The sequence below is a fragment of the Bos javanicus genome, chromosome 1 (genome assembly GCF_032452875.1).
Source record: "Bos javanicus breed banteng chromosome 1, ARS-OSU_banteng_1.0, whole genome shotgun sequence".
Classification (NCBI taxonomy): Eukaryota; Metazoa; Chordata; class Mammalia; order Artiodactyla; family Bovidae; genus Bos; species Bos javanicus.
The window spans coordinates 107054523-107066777 of NC_083868.1; the positions used below are offsets into that span (position 1 = coordinate 107054523).

Genomic DNA, 12255 nt, shown 5'->3' on the forward strand with positions numbered 1-12255 from the left:
GACACATCAAGAATTAGTGAGCTGTGTGGGCTGGACTACTGCTGAAGAGCTGTATTCATGTAGTGATGATCACCAGATCGTGAAGTGGAACTTGTTAACCGGTGAAACAAGTCAAATAGTAAAGCTGCCTGATGATATTTACCCAATAGACCTTCATTGGTTTCCAAAAAGTTTAGGCATAAAGAAACAAACTCAAGCAGAAATCTTTGTCCTCACAAGTTCTGATGGTAAGTTTTTAATAAACATTATTTGCTCATCTTTGTTTTTAAAAGACACCGCTTCTTATTATAACTTATGTTTTGAGTTATTTGTCCATTTCCTGTGTGGTCAGTTGGTCTGTGTATAGACTGTAAGACCAACTGTCATAGAAGAAAGTGAGTTAAACTGGCATATACTGAAATTGAGTGTGAACCTTGGGCTTTACTTTTTCTGTGTTCACAGATATTGTTGTGCTTTTAACAGTTTTGGTTTCTAATTTCTTAAAGTTTAACTGTGTAAAATAACCACACTAAAAAGAGGTATAACACACATTCATTTAGTAAGGTCTCTATTAAATAAAATCTTTATTTTCTAGTACATGCTAATTTGGGCTTCCCAGATGGCACTAGTGGTAAAGAACCCACCTGCCAATGCAGGAGATGTAAGAGATGCAGGTTGGATCCCTGGGTTGGGAAGATCCCCTGGAGAAGGACATGGCAACCCACTCCACTATTCTTACCTGGAGAATCCAATGAATGGACAGAGGAGCTTGGCAGGCTACAGTGCGAAGAGTCAGACAGGACTGAAGCAACTTAGCACACACACTAATTTTCACTTACAGAGGTGGAAAGTAGTTTGATCATAGTCTTATTATTGGTGAGTGAAAAGCACCATTTTTCTACTTTTTAAGGACATGTTTTTGTTTCTTAGAAATAACTTGAACTGTTTTCTGTCTGTGCGTGCACGTGTGCTAAGTTGCCTCAGTCGTGTCTGACTCTTTGCGATCCTGTGGACTGTAACCCGCCAGTCCATGGGGATTCTCCAGGCAAGAATACTGGAGTGGGTTGCCATGCCCTTCTCCAGGGGATCTTCCCGACCCAGGGATTGAATCCACGTCTCTGATGTCTCCTGCAATGGCAGGCGAGTTGTTTACTAGTGCCACCTGGGAAGCCCTTTCCGTCTGTATTACACTTTATCTATGGTGTCAGTTAGGAGTACTTTCATCAAAGTAACAGAAACTCATTAGGCTAACAACTTACTTACGCACAGCTGGAGTTTTCAGGTTTACCTAGCTCCTGGGGAAGATCTTTAAGCACAGAGGCAGCAGGCCCCTGATCCTTACCATCTCTTGGACAGACTCTCCCCAGGTGAGCATGAATGGCAGCCAGCAGCCCAAGGCTTAACTTACAAGAAGAGGAAAGTCAGCAGACACAGTGCCTCTTCCTCAGTCCCTCTTGTAGTCAGCTTGCAGAAAGGGTCCTGGACAAGCTTGGGTCATCTGCCCATCACTGAGTGAATCATTTTAGTCAAGGGATTGGGACACTGATTGCCTGAGCATGGCAGGCCTTTGGCCACTGTGGAAAAGGGAAAGAGAAGAGGGCTTTTGTAGCCAGAAGAAGAAAAGGATGTTATGGCAAACAATCACATCAGATCCCAGTTCTTTTACAGGCAGAATGTATGGCAGTTTTTAAACTTACTTCCCGAATCTTGATTAGATGAAATATTGTGTGAAAGTATTTAATACACTGCCTAGTGCTTACAAGATTGACTCTGAAAAGAGCTAGACTTGTTTACCTCTGATGATAATATGAAGGGTTGACTTAAAAAAACTTAATTTTGATATAATTTCACATTTATAGAAAAGATGTAAGAATTGTAGAGATAATTCCTGCATATTCTTTATTCATATTCACTTAATTGTTAACATTTTGTCCCATGTACTTATCATTGCTACTCTTTTCTCTCTCTCCTGCCCTCCACACATACTTTTTCCTGAAACATTTGAGAGTAATTTACAGACATCCAACTTTAACCATATATCAGTTCAGTTCAGTTCAGTCGTTCATTTGTGTCCAACTCTTCACAACCCCACGGACCACAGCACACCAGGCCTCCCTGTCCATCACCAACTCCGGGATCTACTCAAACTCATCTCCACTGAGTCGATGATGCCGTCCAACCATCTCAGCCTCTGTTGTCCCCTTCTCCTCCTGCCTTCAATCTTTGCTAACATCAGGATCTTTTTCAATGAGTCAGCTCTTCGCATCAGGTGGCCAGAGTATTGGAGTTTCAGCTTTAGCATCAGTCCTTCCAATGAACACTTAGGACTGATCTCCTTTAGGATGGACCCATTGGATCTCCTTGCAGTCCAAGGGACTCCCAAGAGTCTTCTCTAACACCACAGTTCAAAAGCATCAGTTCTTCGGTGCTCAGCTTCTTTATAGTCCAACTCTCACATCCATACATGACCACTGGAAAAACCATAGCCTTGACTAGATGGACCTCTGTTGGTAAAGTCATGTCTCTGCTTTTTAATATGCTGTCTAGGTTGGTCACTTTCCTTCCAAGGAGCAAGTGTCTTTTAATTTCATGGTTGGAATTGCCATCTGCAGTGATTTTAGAGCCCCCCAAAATAAAGTCAGCCACTGTTTCCACTATTTCCTCATCTATTTGCCATGAAGTGATGGGACTGGATGGCATGATCTTAGTTTTCTGAATGTTGAGCTTTAAGCCAACTTTTTCACTCTCCTCTTTCACTTTCATCAAGAGGCTCTTTAGTTCTTCTTCACTTTCTGCCATAAGGGTGATATCATCTGCATATCTGAGGTTATTGCTATTTCTCCCAGCAGTCTTGATTCCAGCTTGTGCTTCATCCAGCCCAGCATTTCTTATGATGTATAAATTAATTAAGCAGGGTAACAATATACAGCCTTGATGTACCCCTTTCGTTTTTTGGAACCAGTCTTTTGTTCCATGTCCAGTTCTAACTGTTGTTTCCTGACCTGCATACAGATTTCTCAAGAGGCAGATCAGGTGGTCTGGTATTCCCATCTCTTTCAGAATTTTCCACAGTTGATTGTGATCCACACAGTCAAAGGCTTTGGCATAGTCAATAAAACAGAAATAGATGTTTTTCTGGAACTCTCTTGCTTTTTCAATGATCTAGCGGATGTTGGCGATTTGATCTCTGGTTCCTCTGCCTTTTCTAAAACCAGCTTGAGCATCTGGAAGTTCACGGTTCATGTATTGCTGAAGCCTGGCTTGGAGAATTTTGAGCATTACTTTACTAGCGTGTGAGATGAGTGCAATTGTGCGGTAGTTTGAGCATTCTTTGGCATTGCCTTTCTTTGGGATTGGAGTGAAAACTGACCTTTTCCAGTCCTATAACCACTGCTGAGTTTTCCAGATTTACTGGCATATTAAGTTTCAGCAGTTTCACAGCATCATCTTTAAGGATTTGAAATAGCTCAACTGGAATTCCATCACCTGCACTAGCTTTGTTCATAGTGATGCTTCCTAAGGCCCACTTGACTTGACCTCCAGGATGTCTAGCTCTAGGTGAGTGATCACACCATCGAGATTATTTGGGTCGTGAAGCTCTTTTTTGTACAGTTCTTCTGTGTATTGTTGCCACCTCTTCTTAATGGCTTTTGCATCTGTTAGGTCATACCATTTCTTTCCTTTATTGAGCCTATCTTTGCATGAGGTGTTCCCTTGGTATCTGACTCTAGGTGAGTAATCACACCATCATGATTACCTTTGTCATTAACCATATATACTGCTACTGCTGCTGCGGCTAAGTTGCTTCAGTTGTGTCCGACTTGGTTTGACCGCATAGACGGCAGCCCACCAGGCTCCCAGTCCCTGGGATTCTCCAGGCAAGAGTACTGAAGTGGGTTGCCATTGCCTTTTCCGTTAACCATATATACTTCAATGCATTTCCTAAGAATAAGGATTTTTCAGTTACTTAACCACAATACATTGATCAAAATCAGGAAATTTAACACTGATATAATATTATTACCTAATCTACAGTTTGTATTCAAATTTTAGCAAGTGTCCTAATTATGTCTTTTATAGAAATTTTTTTTTCTTGTAAAGAATAACATTGTTTTTGTCATATCTCACTAACTTCCTTTAATCTGGAGCAAATCCTCCATCTTTCTTTTATGATCTCGACTGTTTTGAAGAATATGGGCCTGTTATTTTTATAGAATGTCCAATCAGTTCACTTTTGTCTGATTTTTCCTTATGATTAAATTCAGCTATACATTTTTAACAGTAATACTTAAGGCATCAGAGTGGAAAATTCATAATTCTGGTTTGACTCCTTACTGGTGACATTAACTTTGATTACTTTGAAAGGTTGTGTTCACTAAATTAATCTACTGTGAAAGTGAAAGTGAAGTCGTGTCTGACTCTGTGACCCCATGGACTGTAGCCTACCAGGCTTCTCTGTCCATGGGATTTTCCAGGCAAGAGTACTGGAGTGGGGTGCCATTTCCTTCTCCACTGTAAAGTTAATGTTTTTCCCTTTTAGTAAATAATTTCTAAGTGGATACTTTCAGACTATATAAAAATATTCTCTTCCTCCTCAAATTTTCTCCCACTATCTTAGCTGAGTCATTTATTACTAAGATGGTTGCTGAATGATATTTTTTTAAATGCCATAGTATCTTTTATATTGATTAGTTGGTATTCTCCTTCAAAGAAGAGCCTTCTGTCTCCTGCACATTTGTTTATTTGTTTACTTACATCAGATTAGACTCATAGATGCTTATTTTATTTCATTTTTAAGTTATTCATTCTTTTTTATAATTAGTGGATAATTGCTTTACAGTGTTGTATTGGTTTCTGCCATATGACTGCTGCTGCTGCTAAGTCGCTTCAGTCGTGTCCGACTCTGTGCGACCCCATAGACGGCAGCCCACCAGGTATCCCCGTCCCTGGGATTCTCCAGGCAAGAACACTGGAGTGGGTTGCCATTTCCTTCTCCAATGCATGAATGCCATATGACAACATAAATCAATTATAACTATGTGTGTGTGTGTGTGTGTGTGTGTGTGTATCTACTCCCTCTTGAATCTCCCTCCCACCCCACGCCCCATCCTATCCCTTGTTTTATTTCTTGAGCATCCTATTACTATCATTTACACATTTTAATGTTAAAATTGCCACAGATTTGGCCAGTGGGAGCTCCATGAAGCCAGGTCAAATGAATTTTTGTTTTGCCGTGGGGGATATGTTTCCTCATCTTTTGAGCACTTTGCTGGCACAAGATGTTCCAGGCTCATTTTGTACTTTCCCAGTCCCAACTTCCAAATCAGCTGTTTCTCCAAGGAGACATGTTCTTTTTTTGTGTGCTTGATGATATCTAAAAGCCAAGATGACAGTGCTAGGTGTGTGCATTTCAGTGGGATATGTTTGCTTCAAGGCCCTCTCATAGGATGGAGCTAAGAAATATATGTTGAAAACATACATATCTACAGCTATTTCTTCCTCCCTCCCTCGCTTCCTTTACTTCCTTTCCCTTCCTCCTATGTTTCCTCCCTCCCTTCCTTCCATGGTTCCTTCCCGTGACAAAAGCCATAAGTTAATTTTGATACTGCCAATTCTAGTTCAGCACTGCAGGATTAATTCTAGTCTCAATACTTGGAAACAGTGTGGAACCTTGGCTCCCATTATTATCAGTATGTTTACTCACTTGTTTAATTCTACAATACATAGTAGGTTGTTTTAGAATTGCTAATCCATACAATTTCAAAAAAATAAAAGTTTAATATTTGTTTTTGTGCTTGTGTGCTTAGTTGTGTCCTACTTGTGACCCCCTGGACTGTAACTCTCCAGGCTCCTCTGTCCATGGAATTTTCCAGGCAAGAATACTGGCATAGGTTGCCATTTCCTTCTCCATAAGAAACTGTATTTTATTTTTAGGTTTATTACAAAGTAAAAAAGATAAGGTAACCTAGCATAACTAGATGTGGGAAGAAGAGAGAACCAAAGCAGAATAGTTGAGTCTTTTCTCCTAGGTGGAATTACGAATATCTTGGATCTTGTGAAAGAGAAAGCAAAAGATGATAGTTCAAAGGAAAAAAGTGGAAGAGTGAGACTAGAAACAGAATCCAGAAGTAAAAATGAAAAATGAAATGAAAAAGAAATATTCAAAAACAGAAGAAAGTGGATGCCATTTGAAGGTGGTTCGTCAAGGGTTTCCTGCCAGATAAACATCTGAGATCATTTTATATGTGGATGCTGTGTTCTCTGTTAATCAAATACTATAAAAAGAAGTATTATTCTGGTTTGAAAATATACGTAATATGAGATCTACACAACACATTTTTAAGTGTATAGTACAATATTTAATAATTTTCTATATATTATATATATATAAACATGGAGAAACGTATAAACTTGGAGAAAATATATATATATTTATATAATTTTGTGTAACCACAATGTTGTACAGCAGATCGCTAGGTTACAGATTTTGGAGTTCATCACTGTTCCCTTTGTTATACCCTCTCCATCTTCTGTGTTAGTGGTAACATTAAAAAAAACAACAACAAACATGGGATTTGGGGTCAGATCCTGAAGTACATAAAGCAGACTCTTGCCAAGTATTTTGTCTCACCAATAATTCTCTCTTCACTGTTATTACCTCTTTTTTGAATATTTCATGCAGCTGTATCCTACTTTTTAGAGGTGATATTTCTTTCACAATGTGTTAAAAGATTTATATTCAAAGAAGAATTATTTGAAATGCATTAGGGGAACTGCTTTGTAAAGGAATTCTGGTATAAAATCTCTTGTAAATCCAATAAACACTCCTTAAATTATATTTAGTGAAAGTTGAATTTTTTATACATTGTTAAATATCTTAAAGTAAGCCTTTTATTCTCTTATTAGTTAATAAGTACATTTAAAATCCCACTTTAAAAAGAATTTTTGTGTTCATTTCTTTTTATCAGAAGTTAGTGGTTACTGATCTCTTTGGCTTTTTACAACCATCTGCCAAAAGATTTCTGCTATAAAGCAGTCTGCAAAAGTGCTCATGTGACCTTTTTTCTAATATCCTATTCCAAGCTGCCTCATGTTTCCATGGACATTTCTTAAGGCATTTCTAACCTTGAGAAATGTGTTTCATATAATTTATTCTACTTCCTCTGTTCTTTTAAATAGCATTTTCCTCTTTTTAGTTTATCTTTAATAATAAGAGATAAATTTTTTACATTTGGCTGTAAATATCCATGTTTTTTACCCAAATCATCCACTGTTTAATCAATGAATTGCTATCGATTAAATAAATGAATGAATTGTTTATATCTCTTCCCAACCCTACCCTTAGCAAATAATTAGAGGTAATTTATTTGGTCTTTAGTTTTTTGGTCCAGCACTTTAAAAAGTTTATAGAAAAGCTGAAGGGAAGAAGAACTAAAATCGTTAAAGGAATAATTATGTTTAAAAAAATTTTTTGATATATGTAGTTTTATACTTAGGCTTTACTTGGGTTGTGCTATTCAAGCAATGTGTAACAGTCAGGCAAACTACAAAGGTAAAAGATTTATTGAGTGCCAAGTCTATGCAAAGAGCTAGCCTTAGTTGTCTCAGTGTGTGTCTTCTGTGAGGTTGTAGAAAGTAAGAATTCAGCATTTGTCAGAAAGTCAGATTACATATTTTAGGATAAGAAATATCAGTGATCAAAGTACATAAAATTTCTAAATATGTTGAAATTTATGGACCTTTCATTTATGGTTCACGAGTTGCTTGGTTAATCTATTTGATAGATTCGTTTGTGACATGTAGCAATTTAGTATGTAGATATTTTGTGTTAGACAGCATGCTAACATTTAGTGAAATAGACTTGGATAAAGTAAATATTGGCCACTCACTATATGTCATCTTTCTAGTTTCCTCTTTTGAAATTCACCCCCACTCATATTTTCTCTGTAAAACAATGTATTAAAAAAGTATATCCAAATTAATTTTTTTAGTCTCATAAAGAGAGTACTAGTAAAGTTGAATTCAAAGTAATCTTGTTACATTGAAAAATGACCCAGAGGCAAATATAAAAGTAAAAGGAAGATATGAGGAAAAGTAGATGGCACTAGTAGGTGGTTAGATGAAGGAAAGGAGTAGTTTATTGATGAGGGCCTAGAAAATAAATGATCAGATTGAATGAGAAAAAAAAGAACGTCAAAGTCTTCTTAAGTTACTAAATATGGTTACTGAGTTGGTTAAACTTAATGAATGCTGTTTATGTAAAAGCACTATTGCAAATAAAACTATGACTAAGACATGGCCCCTTGAAAAGAATTACAGCCCAATAAAAAATGCTGCAACAGAGCTACAAATAATATGCAATGTATATAAAATGGAGGAATGATTTTCTTGATGGAAATGGTTTGGTGGTCAGTGAAATAACCACAAGATGCTAGGTATAAAATATTTGAAAACCATCTGTATTAGAATTCTCCAGAGAAACGTTTTAAAGCCACCTAAAGCATCTGACTTAAATATATTTTTAATGAATTGTTAGTAAGAATCTTGAGAAGTCTTAAGTTAAAAATGAATTCAAACAAATCCTTTGAGGCAAAATCTGATTAGGCAAGCCACATTATTATTTTATAGCAAAAAAAGATATACATTTTTTTGGGGGGGGTGGATTTCTAATTCCACTTACAGTTGGCTCTCAGTATTCAAAGGGGTTGGTTTCAGGACCCCTGTAGATACTAAAATCTACAGATGGCCAAGTCCCTTGTATAAAATGGCATAGTATTTGCACATGACCTACACACATCCTCCCATATACTTAAAGTCATCTCTGAAAGTGAAAGTGAAGTTGCTTAGTTGCATGGGACTCTTGCGACCCCATGGACTGTAACCCACCAGGCTCTGCTGTCCATGAGATTGTTCAGGCAAGAATACTGGAGTGGGTTGCCATTTCCTTCTCCAGGGGATCTTCCCAACCCAGGGATGGAACCTGGGTCTCCCGCATTGAAGGCAGACTTTATACCCTCTGAGCCACTAAGGAAGCAAGTCATCTCTAGACATCTCTAGACTGCTTATAATACCTCAGTTCAGTTCAGTTCAGTTCAGTCGCTCAGTCATGTCCGACTCTTTGCGACCCCATGAATCGCAGCATGCCAGGCCTCCCTGTCCATCACCAACTCTCGGAGTTCACTCGGACTCACATCCATCGAGTCAGTGATGCCATCCAGCCATCTCATCCTCTGTCGTCTCCTTCTCCTCTTGCCCCCAATCCCTCCCAGCATCAGAGTCTTTTCCAATGAGTCAACTCTTCGCATGAGGTGGCCAAAGTACTGGAGTTTCAGCTTCAGCATCATTCCCTCCAAAGAAATCCCAGGGCTGATCTCCTTCAGGATGGACTGGTTGGATCTCCTTGCAGTCCAAGAGACTCAAAGTTGTAAATACAATGTAAATGCTATGTAAATAGTTCATGGTGCAGGGCAAATTCAAGTTCTGTTTTTGGAGCTTTCTGGGCTTTATTTGTTTTTTGGTAGGTTGAGTCCAAGGATTTCAGAACCCTTGAATATGGAGGACCACCTATACTTAATTATTTTATCAAAAACTATATATTACTAGATTTCATGATCATTCAAAACAACACTGCAATTGTTTTGGCTTCCTGTAGTACTTATTCTTTGTATAGTTGATTTGTTCCCTTGACATCTCTTATATACTTTGCTTAGGTCTTGTAAGTTTTCTGCTGTTCGCCTATAAATGCGTGAACTTTCAATGACAGCAACCAAATAACCTACTTCTTTTTGTCTACCTGGTGCCTGGTACAGTGTAAAATAAGGCAAGGATTTAAAAAATTTGGGCTTGTCCTTTAAATTAAAGAAGGAGGCCTTTAGACTTGAGGTGACTAATGGTGTATATATCTCAGCAAGTCAAAATCTAAGCCTGTAAATGAATGCTTCAAGATTACAAAATTGAAACCAAAGGACAACCAATCACAGACAGCCAACTAGGCTTTAAGGTATAGTCAGTCAGTAATATCCTTAGTTTTGTCATTTCTCTGTACCTGACCTTCTGTCAGTGGAGCATTCCTAACCACTTAAGGTTTGGCACTGCTGAATTGGAATTGATTTCTGTGCAAATAAACTCAGTATTTTTTAATATGCCTCAGTTTTTAAATTTTTTTTTAACAGTGTTCAACTATTTAGATCCTCTCTTCTCCATAATTCCTTCTACAACCTGTTTTTAAAAAAACAAGTTATATAACTTTTTCTAGCTTTTCTATTGGAGAGGCAATGGCACCCCACTCCAGTACTCTTGCCTGGAAAATCCCATGGACGGAGGAGCCTGGAAAGCTGCAGTCCATGGGGTCGCTGAGGGTCGGACACGACTGAGCGACTTCACTTTCACTTTTCACTGTCATGCATTGGAGAAGGAAATGGCAACCCACTCCAGTGTTCTTGCCTGGAGAATCCCAGGGACGGGGGAGCCTGGTGGGCTGCCGTCTCTGGGGTCGCACAGAGTCGGACACAACTGGAGTGACTTAGCAGCAACGGCAGCTTTTCTATAACCATTTTTTTAAAAAAGCAAAACTTCAAAATTCTGCTTAAATAGAAGGCTTTGTTGATATTCCTCTTGGGTTCCTTTGACCATATTCCAGGACAATTTTATTGTCCCTCTGAACTATCATAGTATCATATATATATTCTGTCACACCACTTGTTTCAAGGTTTTATAATTTTGCTTTTGTGCCTGTTTTCCAATAGATTTGTGCACTCCTCAAGAGTAAGAATAATTATATTATTTGCCCTGTATCTCTGATGCCTAGCACCATGCTGACTAGTCTAATAGTTGGTTCTCAACAGATGCTTTTTGATTGGATAAATTAATTTAATAAAATAGATTTCTCAAGTATAATTTCTTTTAGGCAAATTTCATCTGATTTCTAAGTTAGGAAGAGTGGAAAAAAGTGTGGAAGCTCACAGTGGAGCAGTGCTGGCAGGACGATGGAATTATGAAGGAACAGCATTAGTTACAGGTAAGTTATCTGCATAAATGACATTTAAAATGAATTTTTTAAAGAAAAATTTCCAGAAGAACAGAATGTTTTAATTTAGCAGTAGTGTCTTTCCTTGTCTAACAGCAAGTAATTGGCACAGGATTGATCTAGACTGTTATATAATGTTATAATTCAGAGTGTCATATTAGTTTTCTTACATGGCTAATGGAGAACATTCTCTCAAGAAGGTTTTGAAATAATCAGATATTGAGTAAATATGTTTTAATTCTTCAAAATATTCTCATTTAAATACATGTGTGTGTGCGTTTGCCCATGCGTGCACATGTTAGTTGCTCTGTCATTTCTGACTCTTTGCAACCCCATGGATTGTAACTTGCCAGGCTTCTCTGTCCATGGAATTCTCCAGGCAAGAATACTGGAGTGGGTTGCCATTCCTTTCTCTAGGGGATCTTCCTGACCCAGGGATCAAACCTGGGTCTCCTGCATTACAGGCAGATTCTTTACCATCTGAGCCATCAAAATTCAAAATTTTCTCATTTAACTTTACTCCTTTCTATCTCTCTTCCATCTCCTTCCCTACTGAGGGTTTCTCATCTTCACCTGTTATATTAGATATCTATTGTATGACAGATTATCCCAAAAGTTAGTGACTTAAGATAACATGTATTAGCTAACAGTTTATGTGAGACAGGGAATGTTTAGCTGGGTGGTTCTGTCTCAGAATCAAGAAGTTGGATGGGGCTGCAGTCATATGAAGCCCTCCTAGGGCTAGATAGTTCCAAGATGGCTCACTCACATGGCTGTTGGCAAGAGGTCCTACTTCCTCTGTGACTCTATGACTGAGGCCTAACTTAGTTCTTACAGCGTGGACTTCTCCATAGGGCTACTTGAATGGTCTTACAGTAAGCATGACCGCTGGAGATTCTCCCTGGGTGAATGATCCAAGAGAGAAGGATGGAAGCCACAATATATTTTATGACCCACCCTTGGATGTCATACTCCATCATTTCCACCATATTTTATTAGAAGCAAGTCACTAAGTATAGCCCAAACTGAAGGAGAGATAAATTAAGCTTAACTTCTTAAAAGAGAGAATAACAGAGAATTTGTAGATATATTTGAAAAGCATGACACCTGTCCCCTGGGCCTTTTGTAGGACTTTTATCAGTGAGTTGTCTCCTGTCTTGCCTGTTTATTCAACTTCTCCTTTTCCAGTGTTTTTTTTTTCTTTTTCCCAGTGTTTTTTTTTTTTTTTCTTTCTCCCAGCATGTAAATGT

General features: G+C 38.2%; 1 protein-coding gene across 6 annotated transcripts in view; it reads left to right on the top strand.

Moving 5' to 3' along the window:
- Positions 1 to 12255, top strand: part of IFT80 (intraflagellar transport 80) — a 129904-nt gene that overhangs the window by 18122 nt on the left and 99527 nt on the right. For 3 of the 6 annotated variants that reach the window (XM_061417257.1, XM_061417248.1, XM_061417236.1), the window contains 2 exons: positions 12 to 227; positions 10886 to 10996. Coding sequence is in view for 4 of the 6 variants with exons in the window: in XM_061417236.1 (XP_061273220.1) it covers positions 12 to 227; positions 10886 to 10996 (327 nt within the window). In the remaining 2 variants the exon portion in view is untranslated. Of the gene's footprint in view, positions 1 to 4; positions 228 to 10885; positions 10997 to 12255 lie in introns of those variants that run through there. The other 3 variants (XM_061417227.1, XM_061417219.1, XM_061417241.1) reach the window with 2 other exon arrangements.